The sequence below is a fragment of the Hyaena hyaena genome, unplaced genomic scaffold (assembly GCF_003009895.1).
Source record: "Hyaena hyaena isolate Hyena2069 unplaced genomic scaffold, ASM300989v1 scaffold_167, whole genome shotgun sequence".
NCBI lineage: Eukaryota > Metazoa > Chordata > Mammalia > Carnivora > Hyaenidae > Hyaena > Hyaena hyaena.
Genome location: NW_024080798.1, coordinates 660,525 through 688,479, shown reverse-complemented (window position 1 = coordinate 688,479; position 27,955 = coordinate 660,525). Strand labels below are relative to the sequence as shown.

Sequence of the window (27,955 nt, the reverse complement as noted above, 5' to 3'; positions counted from 1 at the left end):
TTCATGAATGAGGTGAATTATTAGCGCACCAAAAGGTATATTTCTAGCCCTTTAGTGAATTCTTTTTGTTTTGTTGCTTTGTCTCATATAGTTAGGTTTGCTTGTATTTTAAGGAAAACGAAGATATATACGTGTGTGTGTGTGTGTGTGTGTGTTTTAACTCGCTACAGTGCTTTTTAGCAGGTTTTCTAATTAACGTTTTAAAGATTCAGTGTTAAGTTGTTACAGTCATGACTGTCTGATAACATAAAACCCTGTTGGAGAGAAAAAAAGCAATTGATCTCGTATTTGTTGAGCATCACGGGATGCTTCAAAAATAGTTTCTACCTTCTCATACCAGCTTCTAGACGCACCAGCTCTGAGTTAGGAAGAATTTGGGAGGTATTTGAATCCCTACCCTCTAAACATACAGAGATCATTACACTGTATTTCCGACAAATTTTGCACAGTTTGTCTAACAGGAGGGAATATGCTTTCTATGTATTCCAAAGCACAGAGGTTTTAGAATCAGAGTGAAGTGCTTTCCAATCCCAGTTTCCCACCCCATCAGCTGTGGGACCTTGATCAAGTAATTCAACCTCTCTATAAGTCATCTATAAAATATGGAGAGTAATAGCACTTTTCACATAAGGTAGTTTAATGAAAGAAAGCATCTGATGCAATTAATGCATTGCCTGCTGCATTGCAAATGCAAAAAAACAAAAAGTCTTTGTTGTCCTTTTTTAGGGAAGTGTTCAGAAAATATTATATAGCCCCTCCTGTAAGCAGGCAAGTGTGCCTGATATTTCAGTGAAAAGTTTTCTATTGGTGTGATAAAATACACTCAGTTTTATTTAGGTGTGGTGGGGTTGGGCAGCAAACACCAACTTGTCTCCACCACAGGGAGACAAAGCACCAAGATTTGAGGGTGTTGCTTGTGTTGGGTTTGTTGGTGTAACAACGACATTGACTTTGCATAAGGGAACCAGAAACTGGGACAGTCATTCTTTTCAGAAAATGGACTCTGAAGCATGAAGAACTATTCATATTAACCTAAACAGATAAAGGCTTTATATCTCCTAATTTCCATCTGGCGTTTATTCCATCAGACAATTATTGAGGAGCCCAAGTGTTCTTTTTTTTTGGGTTTTTTTTTTGGGTTTTTTTTTCCAGAGAAGAAGGAAACCAACCCCAAGAGAAAGGAAGGGAGTGGACTTTGTAGGCTTTTATGTCGGCTTTTCATTGAATGCGAAACTAGTCTACGTGCTTCTTTCTAACTCACTGATTTCCCTGTTTGAGGATGAACTAGGGAAGCAGATTCCTCCCCAAATGCAAAATTAATCACATGCATCAATTTTGTGACTGGGGCGGCATCCAGAGAAGACAGCCCCTTGGAGTTTGTTACCTGAGCTGCGAGAGGCATGTGGGTCAAGAATTGATGTTTCTAGATTGAGAAATGCTCTCTGTCCTCCCCACCAACCCCATTTTCTCTGATGAAGCCAAGAACGGCAAGTGTGTATTGCTTCTGCTGACCTTGCTCCCAGGCTCGAGAGGACATTGACACTCTATCACAGCCTTTCCTCGGGTAGAACCTGGATTCATTTAAGAACCCTTTTGTGTCCAACATTTTAGGAAGCCAGTCCCAATCAATTGGCATTGGCAGGAAGAATGAAACTATTTGCCATGTCTGCATTAAGCCAGTTAAATTGGCATGCGTCCGGTATCCAGGCCTGCCACTGTCCTTAATGGGTTTTATTGTGCACAAACTTTACATTCCTTTATAATGATATATCTACGCGGTTATATCATCCGACCCAAAAGGAGGAGATGCCAAGACTCATAGCGAGCCTCTTATTAGAAAGCCTTTGGCCTCAAGTTTTGACACTTGACAGACTCGTTATATTCACGGTGCTATCATAACTTGGCCCAATTCTTGACTCTATAAATTGGCCTTTAACAGCTTATTAGGAATTCCAACTACGGTATTCCAGCATGAACTATAGTATGTTCACATCCTCTGCAATTCCAAAAAGTACACTTGACCCAGAGAATGGCCCACTCTCCTGTTTTGTTTTGTTTTTTGTACATTAACGGCATTTTGTATTAAATTGGGTGAGAATTCTGTTTTATGCTTCACTCCATCTTGAACCATCCAGAGGTTTTCTTGTGATCACCAGGATGTAGTTTCTGACCCACAGTGAAGAAGTCAGTTAACTTTTTTTCTCTGAGATGCGTTCTTGTAGCAATTATAAGAGCTCAAGCCTTTGGTGTTTATTGACACTTCCCGTCTTTGTCTCCTTGGTCTTAGGTTTAATATGCCTCATGATGACAATAACAAGTGCAAAGAGGAAGGAGTGAAGAGTCCCCAGCATGTCATGGCTCCAACATTGAACTTCTACACCAACCCGTGGATGTGGTCAAAATGTAGTCGGAAATATATCACTGAGTTTTTAGAGTAAGACTTAAATGTTCTTTTAAGCACGGGCTTCTAGCGTCTGACCTCCATGTAGCAAACTCATTGTGGGAAAGAAAATGTAGAGTCAAGCATTCCTTTTGAGTTGTTATTTTTGTTGACATTCCTGGGAGGAGGTAAAAAAAATACTCTCTGACATCTGTGCAGTTCGTATCCTTGCCAGAGTTTTGAAGATTACAGACTGAGCTCAAGAAAAGGTCAGGATCTTAAAGAGAATATGTAAATGTTGCTTCATTCTTGGTGAAGATATGAAATCTGTTCAGGTCTTAGGGGAAGGACCGTGAATGTGATTACACGATGAAGGAAGGCCACAAATATTTATGTGGTTCTAACTAAGTAATTTTGGCTTGGAAAAGGGGAGGGTAGTGAGATGATCCCAAAGAGGGTAGGTAACGTGGGTGGATGAAAATTACCCAGACCTCCATGTTGTTGAATTGAGAACATTCTTTCTCGGTCTCTGTCTTTCCCTCCCTCCCTCTCTCTCTCTCTCCTTCTTTCCTTCTTTCCTTGTTTTGTTTTTCAAGCTTCCTGCCAGGCAGCTCTGAGATCCAATTACATTATACAATATCCCTGTGTCACAGATTTATTGCTGTTCTCTCCCAGATGTACAAAAGGTTAAGTGATTGTCCAAGGTCACTGGGTGTATATTTCTTCAGCCACAGGGAAGAGGGGGCTTATTAATCAGAACTCACCAGGTGTGAATTTTCCAGAAGAGGTGTTTGCAGAAAAGCCAAGGAACTGGAGGGTTGCTGTTATTCTTTTTAACCAGATGATCAGAAGTGTTGCTTACTGTAGTTGTTGATTCACTCACTCATCTATTCAGCAAATATTTACTAAAGACTTGTTGCAATAGTGCTTAGAGCCCCATTCTCGGATGAAAAAGATGCTATCTTGGCCCCTAAGAAGCTTGCAATCTATTGGAGATGATAGCAAAAAATAAGTAGGCAGTTGCCCCGAAATGTGATAAATGCTGTAAAAACTACATATTTCCTACTGACTATATTGTATGGATAGCTAACAGATCCACAAACAAGTAGACGCCAAAAAGAGAACTTCCACTTCTGGACGTTAGCCTGGGATATTAAGAGTAAAGCACGTATGAAAAATAAACTATCCATTCTACCTTTAAAAGGCGGGATGGCCTTCACTTTCATCTGGAGTCTTTGACAGCCATGTCTCATCCGTTGCTCACACCGTCTGTATTTGTCTGCTTCCCATAGCACTGGTTACGGTGAGTGTTTGCTTAATGAACCTGAAGCCAGACGCTACCCTCTGCCTCCCCAGCTGCCGGGCCTCCTTTACAACGTGAATAAACAATGTGAATTGATTTTTGGACCAGGTTCTCAGGTGTGCCCATATATGGTAAGTGTGGGGGGCCATCTCTGCCCTCATCCATTGATTCTGGACCTTTTACTAAAATTGTTTAAGCTTATTTATTTATTTTGACAGAGACAGAGACAGCCCGAGTGGGGGAGGGGCAGAGAGAGAAGGAGAGAGAGAATCCCAAGCAGGTTCCATGCCACTAGCACAGAGCGCTATGTGGGGCTCGAACTCATGAAACCACGAGATCGTGACCTGAGCTGAAAGCAAAGAGTCGGACACCTAACTGACTGCACCACCCAGGCGCCCTGATTCTAGGCATTTTTGACTCACAGTTTTCCACTGCTTTCTCAGTTTCACATAAACTACTCATAGTAAAGTTGAGATTGGGTCCCCTGACTATTAATGACAATAGTAATAACAATGATGGTGATAAACAGTGAGAACAGTGCTTGCTGCTAGGTGGTACTTCACCTACCCATTCTCATTATGCTGTCAGGGCAGCCCCAAAAGAGAGATCCCCATTATCATTTTCTTTTACACGTGGGAAAGTGAGGCTCAGAGAGGATGGGGTCACAGAGCTGGTAATGGCACAGCTCAGCCCTTTTCTCTCCTTGTCTCCTTTCATCTCCACTGACTGGTCAGGGTGACCTTTATTACAGGGAATCTTCTAGATTTGGTACAGGTAATTCAGGAGACAAACCTGTTTCCCTGGGACAGGGCTATGTCCCATGGCCATGTGGGACTTGAGACCATTTCTGGCAGTAGTTCAACTGGTGGATGTAGGATATTTTAATCTATGTGCTGTGGGCCCTTGGACCAATGATACCAGTGGTTGTCAGGATGCAAATGGACAGAGCTGTGCTTCTATGAGGTACCCCATTTTCTTCCTTCCCGTGTGGCTGTTTTGGAGGGAAAGACTTCCGAGATAGCATGGTGAATTGGGAAATATAACGATTCAATGGAAATAGTACCAATTTTTAGTAAAATTTATCCACAATTATATTCCTTTCTGCCTTACTAATGATAGCAAAGATTCCCCTTTTACACCATCTGAAGTTTTACCAGACGCAGAAATGTGTCTCATGGGCTGCCTTCCAAGCCCTTGGAATATTTTATCATTCATCATAGCGAGAAAAAAGAATCCATTTCCAACCTATGCTCTCTCGCTGGCCAAACATTAGTGGAAGCACCAGTCCTTGCCTGGTCCCGTATCATCTAATCACATTGTCACCAAATTTTTGTTTAATGGAATCGAGCAGATGCAGTGTCGACGGCTCTGGTGCCATAACGTGGATGGAGCGCACAAAGGCTGCCGGACTCAGCACACACCCTGGGCAGACGGAACAGAGTGTGAGCCTGGAAAGGCAAGTAGCACCCCAATCCTTTCTTTTGTCTCGGGGCAGCAGAAATGGGCAGAAGTGTAGCTGTTGGCATAGCCACCATGGTTTAGAATATCAATGATGCAACGTGTTTTAGCGCGCCCAACACCTTTTGGGGACAGGAGGTTCAACTTTACATTTGAAAATTGTGCAAACTTACAGCATGGCCAATATGGCTACCAGACCCGGAGCCATCATTATTGCCTCAATTTGAACACGTCCCTTCCCTCATTTTTGCCTTCCCCAGAGGAAGGTGCTTTTCAGTGTATGAACATGACACAGCTTCTTTTTCTCCTCTCTCTTTTGGGTGGGCGAGGGGGGAGTGGAAGGCTGTTTTGAAATTGATGGAACGTCTTAAAATCAAAGAAGCACAGAAATACAGTGAACTTACCTTGTTCACTAGTAGGGTACCAGGATTTTCCCAGCTTGTGTCAGTCCCTTCAAAGAGGGATATATCCAAATGCAAATCTGAATTGGTTATAACTACATTTATATATATATATATATATTCCCACTTATTTGTTAATGACCAGACAAAATCTGCTACTTGTACAGCCCAGAAATAACAATGCATCCACACACCTAGGAGTATGATCAATGCATCCTTCTGTACTTGCTATCCACCACAAGAATAAAAAGTTAGTATGTTAGCCATATTGTCAACATCATCATCATCATCATCATCACACACACACAAAAAAATGGATACAAAAAGTTTTAGATCTAAGCCTGATTTTTTTCAATCCCTGTGGAAATGGCATCCTTTCACTCACCAATGATGCAGTCCCCGGACTATATTCTGAGTCTCTTGTCGTCCTTGCATGTATTTTCCCTTTCTTCTCTCTTCTTCCCATTGTCTACTTTTCTCACTTTTAACCTTCTGTTCTTTGCTCATTTCACTGGCCTCTACCTTGTGGAATTAGTAGCCCTCAGGATGTTTCCATAGAAGGAATTCTCAGAAATGACAGACCTCAACTCTCCCTTCCCTGATTTTATAGACAGGGAATAGAGAAAAGAAGTGACTTATCCAAGGTTGCTCAGCTCATTAGGACAGTGTCCCCATGCACTCAAGCCACTCCCCACCCCCTTTTCCTCCTTTGCTTTGTCTGAAGAGGCTACAGCATCTACCATAGTGGCTGTACCTCAGGCCCACTGAGCTCCTTCAGTCCCAGTGGTCAAACAGGAAGACCATCTGCCAGGGTGGCTGTAAAGTTACATGAGCTGGAGAGTAGGAAAGTTATTTGAAAAATCATAAAATTCATTCCAAAAAAAGTAAAAATTACAACGAAGCTGCTTTTATACTTGACTTACGTGGTGATTCCATCAGCTCATGTTGTCACTTCTTGACGACCAAGAACCTCAGCAGTTGAGAATATAGCTTTCTCCAGTAACAACCTAACAAAACTATATATGGACATGGGCACAGTACCTTTGCACCTTTCATTAGCTTCAAAAGAAATTGATCTCCTTGGCCGGGGAGAATTCTTCACTTTTTGTAGAGTGTTTATCTTAACGTGTTGATGGCTGGAAGATCATAGGTTTGAGTGGGAATATGGTTCTCAGGTTTCTTTCCATTGCCTCCATTAAGAATTCACTCATTCTTACAAAATGAACATGTGGCCTCAGAGTTCTCCTGAAACACAGTGATGCAGACAGGTGCTACCACTTGATGTAAGATGACAACAGATTGGACCTAATTGACAGCTTGGTTTTGGCTTGAGTTAGAGCCAGCTAACTATGTTGCTTAAAATGATTCTGTTTGATCCCAGAAAAATCACTGGTGTTGTCTTACGGTTCTTCGTCAATCTGGCGTACCCACCTGCTATGTCTATTTCTCATACATGGTATTGCTGGAAAAACTGTAACAGAATTTTTAGTAATATGATGAAGTGGATTGTATTTAGTGATATGGCCATGAATGGGCTCCCAATGTCAATGTAGCATTGTGGTGTCCCAGTCAACTCTGAAATACAAAAGAACTTGGGAGGACCACCGTTGTATCTTTTTCTGATCTTCTGTTTTCGTAACAGAAGCAGAAGATAAGGGATTGCAGGGTAATCTTATACCTGAGGGTGGAGGAAATTTGGGAGATCTTTCAGAAGTCTTTTTCTATGTATGCTTGTGTTTAGCAAGAGCAAAAGACTTCAAGGCATTCCAAAGGGCAGGCTCAGAAGACTCTCAGAGAAGCAAGTATGTAGAGAACATGATAGGTACACTGTTAGTTCTGTTTTAGAAAAAGTGTCCAAGTCTAGTGGCTTTTATTAAAGACGCGGGCGTTTGTGTGTTTATTTCCCTGAAGAGCATGTATGCATTTTGCAAATGCCAAAGATGGTGGATATGTCGGCATAGAAATTCTTTGTGTTTTTCCCCCCATTTTGTTTTGTTTTCTTAGAATTAGCAGTAAAACCATATGCCTTTTCTCCAGCCAATTTGGACTCCCTTTGTGGTTGGGTTAATTTCTTGTTTCTTTCTCTTCTTTCTGCCCTGGTCCCTCAGCGGTGATCTGTCTTGGGCTGCTGACACAATGTTATTTTGATGAATGACTCTAATTGTCTTTATTTTCTCCATTCTCTTGTTAAGTGCATTAACATTTCATTTTAACCCTTTTTGTAAGTCTGAGGTATGAAACTCTGGTTTTAACTCTCCTTGGGACAAAATTGATCTCCAAGTCCCTCTTCCAACCTCTCAAAAAAGATGCATGTATATACAATATCATTTAAATGGTCCTGGATACCTTTAAAAAAGACCGACTATATTTTGGCTTGGATTCCACCAGCCACTTAGTGCTTTCTTATAAAGTAATGGCCCTTCCAGTATGTAATTATTGTTTGTCGAATTTGCCTGGTGAAATGGATTATCTTGGTACATATCTGCCAAACAGCTCTGATTTCCAGGCACTTCTCCTATTATTCCTTTCTTTGTTGTTGTTTTCAATAAGCTCTGCACCCAATGTGGGGCTGAACTCACGACCCTGAGATCAAGAGTCACAGGATCTTTGGAGTGAGCCAGCCACGTGCCCCACTTCACTTATTCTCAGGTTCTGCGTCTCCTTCCCTTCCTGCCCATCAGTGGTCCTATCAGTAAGGACTATTTGATATGCAGATCAGTATTTAATTGTAAGTATAGGAATTTCTCATTACTTTGCAGAATTTATAAAATGTGTTTTTAGCAGCTAGATTTGAGGGCTGAATTTGGGAGTCATCATCTATGACCCCATTTGTATATTAATTAAGATTTTCTTTAGGTCAGATCCAATTATAGTAATGTAAGCAAATTGGCTCTTTCTTCTGACACATACAAAAAATTAGTTCCAAACTAGGCAGGTTATAGAAGGAACTGTTGTGGCAGCTCATCAGATAGAGACGTAGGTTCCGAATTTCTTCCTGTTCTGCTGTCATATGCACATGGATTTCCTCCTCAAGATGGCAGAATGGCTGCAGCAACTCAAGCCATCAAGTGGGAGTTCTAGGCAGAATGAAGCCAAGGGGCTGGGGACAGAGGGGCAGAAAGATCTTCCCAGGAACATCACCCAGTGAAGTCTGCTGATTTCTCTTATCTGTGCCAGAATCTGGGGAAATACAGATTCTTTTACCAAGGATACAGGAGAAAATAGATATTGGGCAGGCAACGTGGGGTCTCGGCCTCACTTAACTATGTCGTTAATCTTGCCCCTTTTTTCAGCTTTTTCTTTATTTATTGTCAAAAATCATTTCCATTTGCTTGGCATTGTGAGGCAGCATATGTCACTATGAAGAGTGCAGTCTTGAGTCAGATGTCTCTGTTTTGGTTTCCTCTCTGCCCCTTACTGATGTCTGGCAGCAGCTTCTCTGTGCCTCCATTTTCTTTTCTGTAGAAATAAGGGTCATAATAGTAGTTACTTCACAGTGTTCTATGAGGATTAAGTTGAGAGAGAGAGAGAGAGAGAGTAGATGGATGGATGGATGGATGGATGGATAGATAGCTAGATAGATAGCTAGATAGCTAGCTAGATAGATAGCTAGATAGATAGATAGATAGATAGATAGATAGATAGATAGATAGACAGACACACACACATACATATAGAATGCTTAGAACAGTGCCTGACCAATACTAAGAGTTGGGTAAATGTTTGTCATTATCTTACTAGCTTTATTTAAGTCAGGTCCCCCTGACTTACACAGCTGTGTCGTGGGTGTTTTAGATGCGCTATCTCTAGTGTTATATTCCAGACAACTTTAGCAGGTTGGTCTCCATTTTCAGCTGTGGAGACAGAATCAGAGACTCACCTAGGGTCACAGAGGTAGTTTATGAAAGAGCTGCCACTCACCCCCAGACCATTGGCCTTCTAAGCTTTGTCTTTCTAAGACACTGTTCTGCACACAAGGTTAGTTGAGCCCCTCCAGTGTCAATCCTAACGAGAGATGTGCTTAAGAGAAAGTACACAGCAGGTATTGAAGACCTAGGATAAGAAAAAGAGTGTACAATGCCTAATTGTACATTGATTACACACAGAAGTAATACTATTCAGATATTTGGAGCTAAATTAAAAAATATTAAAATTAACTTCAGTTTTCTTTTTACTTGTTTTCAGGTAGCTTCTAGATATTAATAACATGTTTTTAAATATGTGGCTTATGGTACATTCCCATTGGACGGTCGTGTTCTAGATGAAGCTAGCTCTCTCATTTATTTGCGTGTGCATATGCTCCAGTAAATGTTCAAGACCAATATAAAGTGAATGCCGAAAGTGCTGTCATCCATCACCTCTTCCTCTGCTCACGTTTCTTGCGTCCAGAGTTGCCCAGGATTCTTTGAGTGCACAGCCTCTGCCCCACCGCCCAGGGGAAGGGAGCCATCCTCAGATGCTCTAAGGGAATAATTAGGAGGGAGAAGGCGCTGCGAAGTAGAGGAAGCCTAATTGCACTCTTTGAGTCATTGTTCCCCCAGCCTCCTGTGCTGCTACCCTGTTCAGTCCGGGACCTTCACCTGCATTTTCTTTTCGTCCATTTTCCCAGCACACTCCCCCTGCCCCGGCCTCAGTGGCCCTCTGCCTCTTCCCTCCCTGCAGATAAATCACGGCAGCCAGCCACCTCCAGCTCCACTTCAGAGATCTGAGCGAGCTGCGGGGCGTCACCCTCCTGCCGCCGCCGCCGCCTCCCCTGCTTTGTCCGCTGCTCAGTGACCTCGCTTTGTGTCAGGGCCTCACACCCCAACAATGGCAGAGGGTCGACATGGGCTTCTCGAATCCCTTGTCCTGCTGAGGACTTTTATTCTGTTTTGTTTTGTTTTAAGCATCATGGCCTTCTTCCTGCTGCAGGCTGGGGAATCTGAAACCATTAGGAACAAAAAAGCAATAAAGTTTAGGGCTCTCTGGAATATGTCCATTTTGCTCGAGTCTCATCCTGTGTGCTTTGGTGGAGGGAGTTTATAGGAATCCTCCGACTTGCTTTTTTGCTCTGCCACTTAATTAAAATTGGCTTTTCAAATCTGCGGGAAGCAATAAAACATATTTTACCCGGCTCACAACATCTCAGAGCCTTCTTAATGGACATTTGCTCTGCAAATCCAGTAACTCACTTTGGCCCCATCTACAGCCAGTCTGCCCACTTCCTCTCCTCGCTTCTCCAAGTAGACTAATTGAGCACTTTGAGGCTGGCCTTGGGAGTTACCCTCCCAGCCTGCAGCCAGCCGCTCATTGGTGAGTTTTATGCAAGCAAGTGGTGAATGAAGACATGGCCTAAAATCAATGAGGATGAGATTAAAATCCCTACAGCTTTCATTATTCACCGAGACGATGAAATGGCAGCATTTCAAAGTGATGGTTGGCGGGCGAGGTGGGGGGCGGGGAATGAAGTATGCAGTTTGATCAGAAGGACAGTGGGTCCTGTCGCGTCTCCGGCACCGAGCTCTCCCTCACTGTTCCCCTTATTAAACACAGCACTGCAAGTTTGGATTTTGTGTTCCCAAAGAAATGGAGGTCCCCGTGACTGATGGATCCTGGGGAAGCTGGAGTCACTTTGGAACCTGCTCAAGGACGTGTGGAGGGGGCATCAAAACTGCCATTCGTGAGTGCAACCGGCCAGAGTAAGTCCTAGAACGCCTCGCTGTCGTTACCAGGATGGCCCGAGTGGTGCCCTCCGGAAGGGAAATCGTTCCGCTACCAGCAGATGGATAGCTCTTCCCCAGTTAGAGAGGAAGCGCGTTTCTGGGGCTGCTTAGACTGGTGGTATCCAATCTCCTCATTCCCAGGCACCGTCCTCTGCAGTGTTACTTTCTCCCACCATCCTTGGTTAGGACCTCTGTCTACCGCAGTAGATGCATTTTATGTCAGTCGGTGTCTTAAACAATTTGACAGTCAGACACATCTCACTGCTTCCAGAGCTTGGGATAGCTGGCCAATGAGGTGAACAGATAGATTTTCCTGAGGAAAGGAAGAAATTGGACCTTCCCATCCAGATTGTAGGTCACTTGTACCCTTTCCAGTTAGCTACTGGAATGCTGGAAAGGGCACACGGGGCCCCAAGGTGAAGTTAGCAGACCGTAAGGGACTGAGAATCTCAAGTCAGGAGTTACGTTTAGAATCAAGGTAGGTGTTTCACAGGGAAGGCACCTAAGGCCCATCCCACAACCAGACGGGGTACAGAATGAGAGTCTCCTGCCTTTCAGGATAGTTCTCATTAGGTGACCATGGCTCTTTTTACCAGCCGAGCCTTGTAGTACATGCCTTAAGGAAGTTAATGCCCCCCCCCCCCCAACATCCAGCACCGTAGGCATGCGTATTTATAGGTAGATTTTTAAAATCACGTTTTTATTATAAAGAATGACATCAAATTTTGTGTGGCTCTAAGATGTATCGAATCTGAAGGAATAGAAGATAATACATCATGTTTTTGCCTATATAGGCTAGGAGGCCAAGAAGACTTCATAGACTAGGAATCGTTTTTAGGTGTATAAACCAATGCCCATATTTAAGAACCAGCTGTTTGGGGATTAGGTCAAGTGATTTCATCCAGTGGCACTCATTTATTTTTCACAGCCTACATTAGGGGTAGCCAACTGAACTGTAGACAGAAGCAAACAGGTGACAACACAGTGACACAAATGCAGTATTTTGGGGATATGTAGCAGGGTGTGTATACTGGCGTATGTATATACGGGGACAGTCTGATAGGGTTATATAGCAAGATGGTAGAAACCAAGTGCAGGTACTACTCAGACCTAGCTGGTTATTCACAGGCAAGAAAAGGGCCCCGTTTTGACAAAGCTTCTGGGTATTTTATAAGAAAAATCTGAACTGTGTTAACCAAAAAAGAACGTACCTTTAGGCCACCATTGCCAGCTCTGGCCTAATAAATACTCATTCGTGCAAATCACAGATGACGATCCATTTGTTTTCATTTATTTTTGCTCACAGTCCAAGCTTTATTTCAGGTCCACATGATATTAGCCTCTGGAAAGAAACAGCTATAAGACATAGTCTGTAGCTACGGGTATAAAGAGTGAACGGTAGATTATTAATAGAGTCCATAGTTTCTGTTAGTTATTTAAATAATAGGATAAACCTAGTACATGCTTTCAAAAAAATTCAGACACAAAACTATAGGAGATAAAAAAATTTCTGTCATCATTATTCCTATCTCCCACCTACTCCCCACAAGAAATTACCAGGGGAAAATGATATGATATGTATCACTTTGGACTTTTAATCATGTAATATGTATCATATGAAATAAGTACTCTGTAATTATAAAGTAAGGATCATATTATATATAGTATCCCACTACTTGCTTTTTCAAGTCAATTATAAATCCTAGCTGTTTGTATCATTGATGTTTGAGAATAAAGCATTTGAAGCTAATAGCAAACATGACACTTTTTTTAAAAAAATTAAGAACTATTTGGTGGCTACATTGAGCCATATTATCATCATTACAGTGAGCTGTTATTATCGTGAGGATATGACCATTGCCAACAGCAGACATTTTTGAAATCGTGACTCAAGAATTTCATTGAAAAGAAGTGTTTGGTCTTTTTGGCCTTTTTTTTTTTTTTCCCCCAAGTCTTAGAGCAGTTCTAGAGGTAATGCAGAAAGTGGAGAGAGATAAATCACTCCATAATTGGAATGAGCCAGACAAAGAAAATCACCCAGTGTAAAGATCTCAGCAGGAAAGGATCTTGAGCTTCAAAGTGAAACAGAGATCCTCGCATCCAGAAGTTAGGAACTGATCATTAAAGACTTCAATTAGAGGTCCTTGCTGTTTGCTATGGGGAGGTTTTAAAAGAATACAATCCACCCAGTTGACTGTCAGCCCTGACATCATTTCATTAAAGCCTTTCCAAGTATTTTCACTTTGGAGATGTCCCTGTGAATTGAGGAAGGAGTCTGCCTCCGAGAACTTTAAGTTTACAATGGCAGTGGTGAGGAAGTCAGTTTGACAAGAGAAAGAGACACAGAAAAGGGAAGATCAGATCCAAATCTCAGTTTGAAGCCTTGTTCAGAGAAACTCACAGAACAGATGGTTCATTATGCAGGGTGTGGCAGTAGTTGCTTCTGATTCTCAAGGCGTTTGAGGGGAACAGTGTCCCTGGCTCTGGCAACCTACCTTTTCCCGATTTGAGGAGCCCTTTAAACATAATGCAGAGCCCCGTTTTTTGTCCAAGGTATGTCTCTATTAGGAACACTGGATTGTTGTGGGTTTTTTTTTTTTTTTTTCACAGTATTCATACGATTCAAGATTGTACTTAGCACCCAGGTACTTCATGCTGTGTTTTTAGGGTTGTTTCCTGTGAAAGTGTAGTACAAGAGAGAAATCGCCTTTGCCATACACATGAGATTACAGCATGCTCGTGAGCAAGCTGTAGAAACCAGATGCTTTCAGATTTTGATCAGAAGATTTTGGTCTCAACTAGTATTTGGTCCTACTGATTTGCCACCATGAGAATAGGGCCCTAATATTTTTTCTTTAAATGTTTTATTTATTTTTTAATCCCGTCTTTGACCCATGCCCTTTAGATAAGATGAGCTCAGTTCTGATTTGTAAAGACAGTCCCAGTTTATATCTGTTTTCCATAGCTTCCCTTTACATTCTCTAAGTGTCCTGAATTGGACAATTAATTACGTGATCACCCAATCATATCTATAAGAAGCATGTAATACAGTAAAATCTAAAATTATAACTGCCAAAAGCGTAACTTAGAGTACTAAAACAAGACCACCATTAGACCTAGACGTTGCATTTATCAGGCCGTTGGGCCCTATAGCTGTTATTTTGTGCTCTGAATTGACTCTTAGCTTCCTGCTAGCTAGGAGAAAAATGCATAGAATTTTTACAATCCATCAAAAAAAAAATCATGCCAGCTCTTTGGGAAAGGCAAAGCATTTCCCTCTTCTGGTGCTTCTACTTTGCTTTTAAGTTAGGAGGTACATTAAATTAAAAACTAATAAACTCATAGGTAGGAGAAACAAGACTGTGAACTAGATCTTCCTATTTAGGCCTCCACCATAGTAACCGCTTATGAAATCTGGCATACAAGCAAGGTAATAGACAGAGGTCTGTTTCATCTAAGGAAACGGATCACTCATTTGGTTGGAAAGAGTTGTAGCAAAGTTTTGTTTTTTTGTTTTTCAGACACTGAGTTGGTTGACCTTGTTTCAAAATTCAGGAATTGGTCGCTGTGGGAGAGCCATTAAGTAATAAATAAAGAAAGATATCCAGGCCTTTAGATTGCTCTATTTGGGAGGATCATTAGTGATTGCAAGTAGAGCTCTCTGGCCCATCCCATCTAACCCTTGAATAGCCTTCTTGTGTCCACTGCAGTTGTCCGTTACACCCCTTCTCAAAATCCTCCAAGCATAGAAAACACACTACCTTCTGGGGCTGCCTGTCATATCGTTAGAAATGCCTTCCTTGTGCTAACCCTCATCTGCCTGCTGCAGTTCATTCTAAGTATACACAGAAGTTGAGATTTCTGTCCAAACCCATTTGCAGGACAAAGTTCAGCTTTCTTGGAGGGTGGAACACACCTGTGGTGATCTTAGCAAAAATTCCTTCATAGCTTTGACCATGCAGTATCATGAATTTTCTTTGCATGTTAATAGGCATGATTGTGTAATATGTGCTTGAAAGAAAGATTTGGCTCGGCTGTGCTGAATATAGTTACTGTCATAGTAATTAAGCTAGCAGTTTCCTTAAGTCCTTTCCATCCGTATTTGGCATGCAGTGTTGTTAAGGGATCTTAATAGCAAGAAAATGTGATCAATGTTATTTTTTAAAGCTGCATTTCCTCTAATTTTTATTATTTGTGTACGTAGAAAAAATACTCTTATCCAGCAAATTTATTAAATTAGAGCATGAATTTTTTCCATGCTGAAAGGTAAATTCAGCTGGCGACAGCCTTCCCTGTTACACGGTCATTGTAAATCCGGCAGCAATACTTTGGAATAAGAGAAAAGCCCCATGTTATGAGAGGGCAAATTTATGTTTATTAATAAAATATAATCTCCCTTTACATGAAAAGTAACAGAGTCACAGAATGAGTCTTGATACGGGAAGAGGCCTATCTCAGGAGAGGAAGCAGAGGAAAGACACCAGATCATGAGCCTTGAGTCAGGGAGACCTGCGTTGACCTGTTGACCAGCAGCTCTCACCCCATGGGCATGCCACCCTGCCAGGCCACCTAACATTTCTGAAACAATTTCAAAAAACCTTCAGGAGCAAGGCTGCCACTCCCTACCTCACAGCATGGCTGGGCACAGTCACAGAATGTAGCATGGTGCCTTGTACACCAGAGTGGCTCAGGGATGGGCAGTCCTTCACCATGAAGGAATGTTTATTCCATAGAACACTTGGTAAATATTTTAGACTTGAGGATCAAAGTATCTCTGACCCAACTATTCAACCTGGCTGATATAGTGAGAAACATACACCCACGACATGTAAAGGGTGAGGGTGGCTGTATAACTAATTAAACCCTATTTATGGATATTGCTATTTGAGTTTCATATAACTCTCATGTGTCTCAAAATATGTTTTATTTTTCTTAATTTTTTATTTACTCATGTAATAACATTTTGTAACATTTATTTATATTTGAGAGAGAGACAGAGCACAAGAGGGGGAGGAACAGAGACAGACACAGAATCCGAAACAGGCTCCAGGCTCTGAGCTGTCAGCACAGAGCCTGACTTGGGGCCAGAACCCACGATCTGTGAGATCATGACCTAAGCCGAGGTCAGATGCTTAACCGACCAAGCCACCTAAACACCCATTTTCTTAATTTTTTAAAATATTTAAGCCATTCTTATCTCACAGCCATGTAAGGACAGGCAGTATTCAGGATTTGGTCCACAGGCTATAGTTGGCAGGCTCTTGGCAATAGCTAAACATTTACTATGTGTCAGGCCTTGTTCAAGTGCTTTGAATATATTAACCCAGCTGGCCCTCACTTACCCTGATAAAGTAGATATTAGTATTACCCCCTTTTACAGATAGGGACACTGAGCCTTAAAGAGATTAAGCAACTTGCCTAAGATTGCACCATTATTAAGAGGCAGGCCTGGGATTCAAGCCCTCTGTTTCCAGAGTCCCTATCTATGACCCTGAGCAATACTGCCTCTCACACGAAGTGTTTTCTGTGTGTGGTTTTTTCAAAATGTCATTTATAAAAGTAAGTCACTAAATGCTATTTGCCACTTGATAGTGGTCAAAAGCAAACTCCCCTCTCATCTGAAGGGAAGCTATCTATAAGTATTTATTATTCACAGCCCAAGGGACCACTGCATTTGTGCAATTTCAGGAGTCCATTAAGACTTGCTGTATAAGAGAGCCAAAAGAAAAGAATCAACTTTTGAAAATTTAATTTCAAAAAGACAAAAAAATTGGGTTACTTTCAGGCAATAAATAAATGATAAATCTTGCATAGTTAGTGGACCATTTAAAAAGATTCCACAAAGATCACTTCAATTTGAGGAAAAATTGAAGGAGGTCTTCTGTGTAACACATTTAAAACGAGTTTCACCTGAACAGGTGTATGGGCCTTATCTATTATTCACATATCATCTCTGATATTTTATGCATGAGACTAGGGTATCTTGGTACTTAGAGAAGAGCTGGGAATCCAGGAAACCAAGGCTCTATTTCTAAATGGCACCATAAACGGAAAGAGTCTTGACCATAGTTCCTAGATAATGTAGCAGCAAGAGCACAGAAAAAGGACCTGGGAAACTTAGAATTGTAGTTGTATCTCTTCTCTTTTATTATCTGTGTGACCATGACAAAATACTTGACTTCTCTGAACTTCCTGTTGCTCGATATAAAAATCCTGCATCTGCCTTACCCTCAGACAAGGTAGGAGTGTGTTTTATCGAGTCAAGTGCACAGTGGAGCTATAAAACATATGGGCTTAATTGTGTTTCATGGAGAAATAATCAGACATAGTTATTGCAAGGTTATGGGCCATTTTGTATCCCTAGACCCAGTTTTCTTCATGATAAATAACAGTAAATATTTATCAGCCTCCTAAGTAAGCTTCCCAGATTCTGAGCTTTTCAGAGCAGGTGTACAATATCATCTCTGTTTCACACTTGCAGGATAGAGCTCAGAGAGGCCAGGCAGCGTCCACAAAGGTGTCCAGTGTGTAGCTGCAAAGCCTGTACTCTTACCTTAGTCTACACATGTTTGATCTAGGGAACACGTTGCAACACTCTCATGGCGGGTGGCCCTTCTTGACACTTGGTACTCTGCAGGACCATTGAGCCCTGCCTCATGCTGCAATCTGTGTCTTAGCACAGATTGAGTACTCAAAACAAACTGCATATTTGGATCGGATTAGGTTGGAGGTGCTAACATATTAGCACAGTAGCTAACATTTTCAGCATCTGCTATGTGTGCTCCGTTTAGAGAAGGAGGCAACTGATACCCAAAGGGGCTGAGAACTTCATCCAAATTTGTGCACTGGGGGTAGGGCCAGCACTAGAACCCAGATCTAATTCTGGAGCTTTACCTGTTCTGTTGGACCAGTTCTTGTTCTATATATGGGCATGGATATCTTTCCCACTCCCCCAGCCCCTGGCTTAACAAAACAAAACGAAACAGAGAACACTTTGTATGGTCCAAATGGCTCCGAAAGATTCGTTTTAAAGGAGAAAAGCGGAAAACTTTCTTTCTGGTTCAGAGATGTTGTAGAGTAGTAGTGAAATCCAAGCCGGCCCAGCCCGGGTGGGTGAGCCCATCTTCCTATGATTCTGTGATCTTCCTGTTTCCATGATGAATTTGGCCAGCTGTAGACTCCTAGGAGATGTTTGTATAATTTACTCATTGGGTCACATCTGGAAAATACATGTCCATTTGAATTTCATATAATTCGGGGTTGCGTGCCGAGATGAAATTTACACTTCGGTGCTGTGCAAGGCGCACTCCAGACTCCCATCACACAAAAGTTAATGAAACCCGTCTGCTCTTCCTGCTTCTCCTATTAAGTTAATCACAATATGGGGACATTCCTTTTACTCTGTCTCACTTGTAAAACAAAACAAAGAAAAACAATGGTTGTGAGGGTGGAGAGGAGGAGGAAGGGAGGGAGAGAATGAATAAAGTAAAATAGAACAGGTTTTAGGCTGGTCTCCTGTGAGACTATCATGTTACGAAAAGGAGACGGGGAGCAGTCCAGCAACTCATCTGGGCCTCTTACCATCCACATTTTGAAAATCAAAGGACTGAATTTTCAGGAGAGAGAGGACAGATTATTGTCCAATAGATCCCGGGCCTCGTATTTCAAACTCGAAGTCATGTGCTCTAACATATCATCTGCAAATGTTGAGCCTTGCTCAATAGACCTTTCCCGTTTTTATAGATGGAGGGACTGAGGCTTGTGGAGGTTAAATGACTCACCCAAGGTCATGCACTTCATGGTATGGAAAGCACAATGCAAACACAGATTTCAGAGTCTCTGTCATCAGCCACTTTTAGACTTGCTTCCCTGGGAGACAGGACGCCACAGATGAGAGAGTAGTGTGGGGAGGAATCCCTGGCAATGCAGTGTGTGTGTTCTTTCCCTTTCCCCAGGCCAAAAAATGGAGGGAAGTACTGTGTGGGACGCCGCATGAAGTTTAAGTCCTGCAACACAGAGCCATGTCTCAAGCAGAAGCGAGACTTCCGAGAAGAACAGTGTGCTCAGTTTGACGGCAAACATTTTAACATCAACGGTCTGCTTCCCACTGTGCGCTGGGTCCCCAAGTACAGCGGAAGTAAGTGCAATGAGGGAGGGGCCCGCGGCTGGTTCAGGGGTGCCACGGGGTCCCGGCCTGAAACTCACATTGCGCCGTATGTTTCGTCTCTAGTTTTGATGAAGGACCGCTGCAAGTTGTTCTGCAGGGTGGCGGGTAACACGGCCTACTATCAGCTCCGCGACCGAGTGATAGATGGAACTCCATGTGGCCAAGACACCAGCGATATCTGTGTCCAAGGCCTTTGCCGGGTAAGTCCCGGATAGTGTTTTCTCCACTGTGTTGCCTGGCTGCTAGGCCATGATTTGTGGCTTCCTTGAGAGACCAGCAGCCACTAAGATCTGGGCACTGTCTCCAGGGAAGTGGTTTTCAAAGTGTGTTTGCCAGGGGCAGCATCAGCAATGGCATCACGTGATTCTGATGCCGAAGTTTGAAAACTGGTGTCCTGCATTTTTTTGGCATTCTCCACCTCTGCTAGGAGCTGTGCAGGAGCTCCCTGTGAAAATTTTCTAGAATAATTTGTACATACACACTCTCCTTTCCAGTAACCTCGGGGCTTACGGGTAAACCCAAATGCTTCCATACAGCAAGTTTTCTAGATTGAATAGCTCTGCTCCAGAAAAATGTTGTAAGGAATCAGGCTCCAGTCAGGCCTCCATCAGATTTCTCATTCTGATTTCAAACGCGATAGCTTCTACCCGAGACCTCCCCGGTAATTACACTTGGAAGGGAAATTGAGAAACTTCTGGCGGATGGTAAAGCACGCGTGCGATGATTTCTAGAGGGCTTGATACCATTTCACTGCTCTTACCTGTCAGAAAGCATTCTTAGCATCGCCAGGCCTTGAGACGATTTATTTGCTCATTGTGTGTGGTCCGGGAACATGGGAGTTCCAGTCAGTAGGATCTGATGGAATGAGCCCCTAAGAGCTTCACCCATTTCCCAGCTCAGAACTACAGTCCACATTTCCTTGTATGTCCATTCATAGCACAACAGCGAGCTTCTCCTCAGAGGCTCGTTCACACAAATGAGCAACATGGACAAGAATGTGAGTTTTGTCCTGGTCTCCTGGCCGTTGCTCATGCCCCTCACAGACCTCCATCAACATTGCTGCATTGCATTAAGATGTGGAGAAATTCAGGAGGCCACTTGGAGCCCAAGGCCTTAAACGGACAGGCTGGCATCATGCTTTCTCACCCATTCATGGCCGATATTTAAACATAGGGGTTTCACATGAAATCCAGTTTTGCAGTTTCTCTGGGAAGATTGGGAAATGTCAGCACTGGCTCCTGTTTCTCCATCACAGTGGTAGCCTCCTGGAGAGGCCGGTGGTTGCTCCCTTCAGATGAGATAGCAGATCTTGAAATTTTTTTAATATTTATTTTTGGAAGAGAGACAGGGCACTAGCAGAGGAGGGGCAGAGAGAGAGAGGGAGACAAAGAATCTGAAGCGAGCTCCACGCTCTGAGCTATCAGCACACAGCCCTACGCAGGGCTCAAACTCACAAACTGTGAGATCATGACCTGAGCTGAAGTCGGGACACCTAACCGACTGAGCCACCCAGGTGCCCCAAGATAGCCGATCTTTAATTGGATACAGTCACCCCCCCTCACCAGCACCCCTCTTTTTTCATTCTTGAGTGGTTTTTCTCATTTGCTCCACTTACTCATAGACACTTACATTTCTCAAGCTTTTTTTTTTTTTTTTAATATTTTACTCTTAAGTAATCTCTCTACCCACTGTGGGGCTCGAACCTGCAACCCTTAGATCAAGAGTCACATGCTCTCCCAATAGAGCCAGCCAAGAGTCCCTGTACTTCTCAAACTTTAATCTGAAAGATGAAGCACATAAGCGTCTTGCTAGCATGTCAGAATTCCACCCAGTGGATCTGGGTGGAGCCCAAGGTTATACATTCCTGACTCCATCAGAGATGCCCATGGCTGCTGGTCCAAGGACCACATTTTCCACACCACGGCTGTAGACAACTTGAGTTCTCAGCCCTTACAGCTTTAAAGAGATGTTCTTGTCATTTTTTGAATGTGTGATTCAGACACACATGCTACTTGCCATTTCATAATGTTTTATGATTTGTATAATTTTATAATACTTACCATTCCTTTCAAATGTTTCTTTTTAAAAGCAAGCTGGATGTGATCACGTTTTAAACTCAAAAGCCCGGAGAGATAAATGTGGAGTTTGTGGTGGTGATAATTCTTCATGTAAAACAGTGGCCGGAACATTTAACACAGTGCATTATGGTGAGACTCTGTCCCGAAGAACCATGAGAGGGAAAATGGTCCAAGTTTCAGAATTGTTAACGACATGTAATATGTAATAGTATTAATGTCAGGCTTCAAATCAGTCTTGTTAAGGGACATTAGCCATCTGGCTAGAAGACACTTCATAGTGAGAATTGTATTATACTCCTGGGTTGCCTACCTTTTATTCCGCACCTTGAGAAAGTGAATCGTGCTGTGGAATACTGAATTGTGGCTAACTTCTTTTCAGGTTACAATACTGTGGTCCGAATTCCAGCTGGTGCTACCAATATTGATGTGCGGCAGCACAGTTTCTCAGGGAAATCCGAGGATGATAACTACTTAGGTAAGAGGGCACGTCCCCTGCCACTTGCAGGAATTCTGATTCTCTGGAGCCAATCGACAGGTGCTACCTCCTTCCCCCGTTTGCACACAGAGAGCTTTCAGATGTCATGTATTTTCATACAAGAGGCTGATCTTGAAATTCATTATTTTGTTTCTCCTTCACGTGTGTACCCTCGAAGTATGGAATGAAGAGTCATGTAGTTGCTCTAGTCAGTCCTAGGCTTTATTCTGGGTCGCAGTAAATAGAAAGGCCCTAAACCGGATTTTGAAAGCACTTACTTTGTAAGTTCAGTGTAAACATTCAGAGATGCTACTTCCCCTAATTTTTGTGGCGTCCGCTCTAACCAGTTGTAGACCACCGGTGTGAGCTTACTCGATATCTCATCATGCCCAGTTATTCCAGAAGGTTCTAGAGTGGTACATTTTTCTCATGTCATGATTAGAATGGCCCACCTTGTTCCTTGACACATTCTTCATCCTTCTCTCCTGTCCAAGCACATGATTAATTCATATCTAGGCCTCCTGTTTAAACCGCAACACACCAACAACCCTGTGTTCATTTCACCAGTTTGCTCAGTCTCATCCCACGTCAATGTAACCTTCTGTAAACCACTGTGATTATGAAATGTGCCCCGCCACTTTTAATTAAGAGAAGGACAAGGGGAGTGAGGTCATGACTGAAGGGATTCAGCTGGTCACCTTGCACAACCAGCCTCCTCCAAGCCACAGAAAGCCGCATGGCTTGCGCTCTGATCTAGAAGAAATCACAGCAGTCTGGCTGGGCAGTTACTTTTTAAAAGAAACAAATGTACTTGTTCTCTTACAATGTCCAGGCAGGGGCTCTATTTATCTATCTGAATTCAGTCTCTAGAGAGGCTTTCTCCACACATTTGGGCATAATGAGCTCATCAGTGAGTATTTGTTGAATCAAATTAGAATCTGTATCTGTATTTTGGAATATCTACATGAAATCCTTCATAAATAGACAATGATCCTTTAGCCACTCATGCTAATCAAGTGTGATATGTATCTATGACTTTATTATAATATTTCCCGCAGTGTATCATCATTCATTCATTCATTCCCTTATTTAATATGTGCCAGACACTCTTCTAGATATGAGGAGCCAAAATAAAAAAATAAATGAGTAAAAACTCACTATCTCCTTGGAGCTTTTTAGTGGGAGTAGAGAGACAATAAGCAATAACTTAACAGATGAGCAAACTGTATACTGTTAGAAGGTGGGAAGTGCTATTAGAAAATAGAACAACCTGGGGCGCCTGGGTGGCTTAGTCGGTGAAGCGTCCGACTTTCGCTTAGGTCATGATCTCACGGTTTGTGGGTTCGAGCCCCGCGTCGGGCTCTGTGCTGACTGCCAGCTCAGAGCCTGGAGCCTGTTTCAGTCTGTGACTCCCTCTCTCTCTCTGACCCTCCCCTGCTCACGCTGTCTCTCTCTCTCCTAGAAATAAATAAAACATTAAAAAAAAAAAAAGAAAAAAAAAGAAAATAGAACAACCTAAGGGAAATGGGGATACTGAGGGTGAATTGGGAACAGTGGAGCTGAAATGTTGGAATTGTAGCAAGAGAAAACAGGTTGATTGCGGGGAGAGCATTCCAGGGAGAGGGAAGAGCCAGTGCAAAATCCTTGAAGTAGGTGCATGTCTAGATTCCAAGTGCATCTAGTTGGAAGTTGGTGCATGTTCCAAGAATAGAGAGGCCCATGTGTCTGTAGCTTCGGCACAGAGGAGAGTTCTAGATGAGGCTCACCATGTGCCAGGACTAGATAATGTAGTGCCATATAACCATTGAAAGGACTTGCTGGTACTCTGGGAGACATGGGGAGCCAGTGAAGATTTGGAGCCAAGGAATAACATGATATAGTCACATGTGTATTTTCAGAGGAGCACTTTGGCTGGAGGAAGGGCACAGAGTAGATGCAGGAAGACTGGTTAGGAATTATTGCAGTAATCCATGAGAGAGATACTAGTGGTTTGGTCCCAAGTCAGAGCAGTGAAGGTGACAGTACACGGTCAAAATCTGGAGATTTTTTGAAGGTGGAGTCATCATGATTTGTTGGCAAATTGATATGGTATATGAGAGAGAAAAAGAAGTCAGGGGTGACTCCAAGATTTCTACCTGAGCAGCCGAGAAGAGGGAGATGCTATGAACTCAGATGAGACAATTTGTTTGTTATTTATCCATTTGACCACTAGTGCCTTAAGTCAGAGACTATATCTTCATATCATTAGCTCTTAATACAAAGCCTACACATATATGCGCTAAGTAAATGATCGCTCAGTTGTTAGATGGTCAAGGCTCATGCTGTCTTTACTGAGTATTTCCTATGTGGTTAATGGGGAGGTGAGATTACCTTGTAAACATACAGAGCCACCCCTTCTTTAAAAGACCACATTCTCACTTGGAATCATTTACTCAATAACTGCATCAACTTTTCCCCACCCTAAATGTCCAAATGAATGGTGACTTCGTAAAGCAATTAACAAAGTTTGTGGGAACTCTTTTCAATTTATTTTTGGGGGGAATCCATATTTCTCATGTGAGCACTGAGCAAAATAGGCCAAGCGCTTTTGTTTGTGTTTGTGTTTCGTGCACTGGGTTATAAACTTGGACGTGTGGCTGCTGTGACCCTCCTACTTCCTAATTAAATCCCACAGCATTGCATGCAACCTCCTCTATTAATTCATTTCCTGCAGGCCAAAAGCCATGTTAACCTGCTTCTTTCTCTCCTTGAAAGGGAGAAGGATTCTCCTCTCTTCTTTTGCTTCTTAGAAAAATCTTCCAAGTAGTGGCCTTCGTTCAGTTGAACTTAATGAACCAGGCCAGGCACCTGAATTGGGGAGGTGTGGAATAACCTTGTATTCCTCATGGGGATAACCTTATATTCCTCATGAGGTTTCCTAACTTCCTTGTAAAGAATGAACATAGAATTAAAAAAGATTTGCCATCTGGGACATGCAGGCTGAGGCAGTCATGGCTCTTTAGTGGAGCTTTGGGGTAATGTTGTCTGTTGACCAAAGAACGACTTTCTGGAAGCAAATGAAAAGTATGCAAGCATAGATGGCCAGTCACAGTTCACTGAGTGTGAAAGTCAAGACCTCAGGGCCTTTGAACATTACAGTGGCTTCTTAACAAGTGAGGAAGAACATGATGTCATCCATCCTGAGGTGTGGAAAAATTTACTCTCGGCTCAAACAATGGTATAGCAGATGCTCTAAGAAGGTTTTAAAACTCACAGCTGTTTCCATTGCTAAGTCATCTTCATCCTTCTCCCTCACATTTTTTTAAAGAGCCACACTCTTTCCGCATGCGCTGGTGAGGGAGCAATTTCCAGGAGAGGGCCTTTGTAGCAACCCAGCTATGATGGGTGAAATGGGGGGGAAACCAACCCAGGAAATTAGCTCCCCTAATCGCATTAGTGGAAGGTTGGGCAGTAGACTGTTGTTTGCAGGAAACTATTTGTTTCACAAGGTACCGAAGCAGAAAGTCTCCCTGTCAAAGGTCATCCTTTCACACAGCCCGCTCCCTCCTTTTGGGTTAGAGCCAAGCTGCACCCAGTGCCACCATGTTCAAGTTCCTTTAGGAGAAAAAGGGGCCCTTTCCATGGTACTTGTTTGTCTCAAGTTAGTTCTTGATTGTGGCAACGGAAAGACTGGAATCAATTCAGTAGGAGATAAAGCACGAAGTTCAGTTCACCTGACAACTCCTCTCTCCTTCCCTCCTCACCATCTATTGGGGGAAGGAGTGTGCAGGGAAGGGAACATGACCTGAGTCGGCATAAGCTGGAGGGGAAGGCAGGAGGCGCTGGAGAGGAGCACCAGAATTAACCTACAGTAGACAATTGCTCTTTGAATATGAGCAAAACTGGATTATCGCTTAATTTACAGAGCAGGGCTTGTGACATCTCATTTCCCCCATTCTGATGAAACATCAGCTGGGTAGCCAGCAGGCGACCTCACTTGAAAGAACCGGGTGATTTTGTTGGCAGCACATGCTGCCATCACCGTGTAAGTGACCCACATTAGGAGGCCGCCTCAGGATGTCTGAGGGACCACGGAAACAACCCCGCCTCCCAATCAGTGACCCATTGCAACTTCTGCATCTTGCATGGCCGGTGGGTGTCATGCTGCAGAAGCCAAAGGGGAGACAAGGCTGTCAGAGGTTTACACTGACAGGGAAACGGTTATTTGGCTGGAAGCACTGTGTTCTCCTTGTCATAAATGTCAGGTCCAATCCATCACTCCTTCTTTTCAACTTTGTTGATTGAGCACCTACTATGAGCTGGGACCTTTCCTGGGGTTATAAAAGTGCATTGTCAAATGATCGCTTGACGGGTAAAAACAGTGACTTAAATTTCTCAAAATCTGTGGCTGATCATATTTTATTTCAACTTGTACATAAGAGAAAGCATGCATGAATTCATGCACTCATTTAACAGACGTGTGTTGACCCCGTTCTTAGAAACTTTTAGTGGTTCAAAAAAAAAAAAGAAAATTTTAGTGGTTAATGGGCTCTGGAGGCAGACTTCCCATGATGAGAAATCACCTGGCCTTGGAAGGTATTTTAATAATATTTACGTCATGCTTTTCTCATCCCTAAATGAGGCATCTGTAAAGGTGTGGTAAGGAGACAGTACCTATGAAGCCACCATGATCTGACTGCAGCTGCAGCCTGTATGCACTATCTTGTTTAATGTTTGTAACAGTCCAGTAAGAAACCCATTATACAGAGGAAGACATTGAGGCTTAGAAAGGTTATATAACTTACCCAAGGACATAAACTTCTCAGACAGTAGAAAGAGTTGGAATCGTTATTGATCAGACTTCAGACGCTATACCCGTCACCACTTCACTTTCCTGCCTCAATGTAGAGAAACTATGACTGACTTAAGAATAGGAATGACTGGAAATTGAGGTTGATTGTTTGGAGTGAATGGTGAGGCTAGAAAGATAAGTTGAGATAAGATTTGCAAAGACACAGGAAGGTTATGCTAAGGAGCTTGCTACATTGTGTAGGTAGGACGGACTATCAAAGGATTTTGAGTCAAGAAGCCAAGATTTTGGAGGGTTTGTCTTTTTAAAGGCTTTCTTCCCTGTCACCACATTCTTCCCAAACCATTTCACATGAAGGCATCTCATTCTTCCCTCAAGACCAAGGCAGGGTTTAGATGAGTGGGTAAATAAAGGACTAGATTAGGGACAGAATTCAACGCACTTAATCACTCTCCTAGAAAGAGTAGATCTTGTATCAGTGGAGTGTCCAAATGAGTGAACTCTCTGGGGTTTCCATGTCTGAGAAAATAAGGACTCTGCTTCCACTACCACCAGGAATATTCAGAGCCTTCTCTCGGCCTTCACTCATCTCCACATCAGGCTCGAAGAACAACTGTCCCTAAACCCGCAATACCTCTCCTACATAGACATTGCTTCTGGCCCGTCTGGGAAGAGACAAGCCATCACCTACATGGGTGAAAGACAGGTTAGGATCTGGCAAATACCTTAGACATCTTGGCTCCCTATCCAACAGCCAAGATCAATGTCACTAACATGATGCTGAGGCACGATGCTGTCCATGAATCGTGCTCTGCATAGTCTCTTGAGCAGCTGGGCCAAATTGGCTGACATTGACACCTGGGAGAAGATCTCGCCACCCGAGTGAAATTTCTACATTCCTTTAATTCACTTAAACACATGGCCTGTGCATTTCAGGATTTTCTCCCCCCTGAGATTTGCTAATTGTGCACCACTTATAAAAGGTAAGAGGGCCTTTTCCTGGTATTTTGTTCAGAGCCAAATATTTAATAGCTCTGATTTCTTGAGTGCTTATTTTATACCAAGCCCAATACTCAGAAGGATTCATTATTCAAGGAGTAATAGTAGGAATGAAAAAATTATTTAAGTGGTCCTTAAAATAAAACCAAAAGTTTATAATAAATACTAGCGGGAAAAGACATGATTGGGATTTCATTTTGAGA

General features: G+C 42.7%; 1 protein-coding gene across 4 annotated transcripts in view; it reads left to right on the top strand.

Annotated features, from left to right (window-relative positions):
• Positions 1-27,955, top strand: part of ADAMTS9 (ADAM metallopeptidase with thrombospondin type 1 motif 9) — a 164,812-nt gene that overhangs the window by 36,177 nt on the left and 100,680 nt on the right. For 3 of the 4 annotated variants that reach the window (XM_039240054.1, XM_039240057.1, XM_039240053.1), the window contains 8 exons: positions 2,288-2,434; positions 3,673-3,814; positions 5,035-5,139; positions 11,075-11,220; positions 19,200-19,381; positions 19,475-19,611; positions 21,501-21,618; positions 21,869-21,964. In XM_039240054.1, coding sequence (XP_039095985.1) covers positions 2,288-2,434; positions 3,673-3,814; positions 5,035-5,139; positions 11,075-11,220; positions 19,200-19,381; positions 19,475-19,611; positions 21,501-21,618; positions 21,869-21,964 — 1,073 coding nt within the window. The remainder of the gene's footprint in view (positions 1-2,287; positions 2,435-3,672; positions 3,815-5,034; positions 5,140-11,074; positions 11,221-19,199; positions 19,382-19,474; positions 19,612-21,500; positions 21,619-21,868; positions 21,965-27,955) is intronic. The other variant, XM_039240056.1, reaches the window with a different exon arrangement.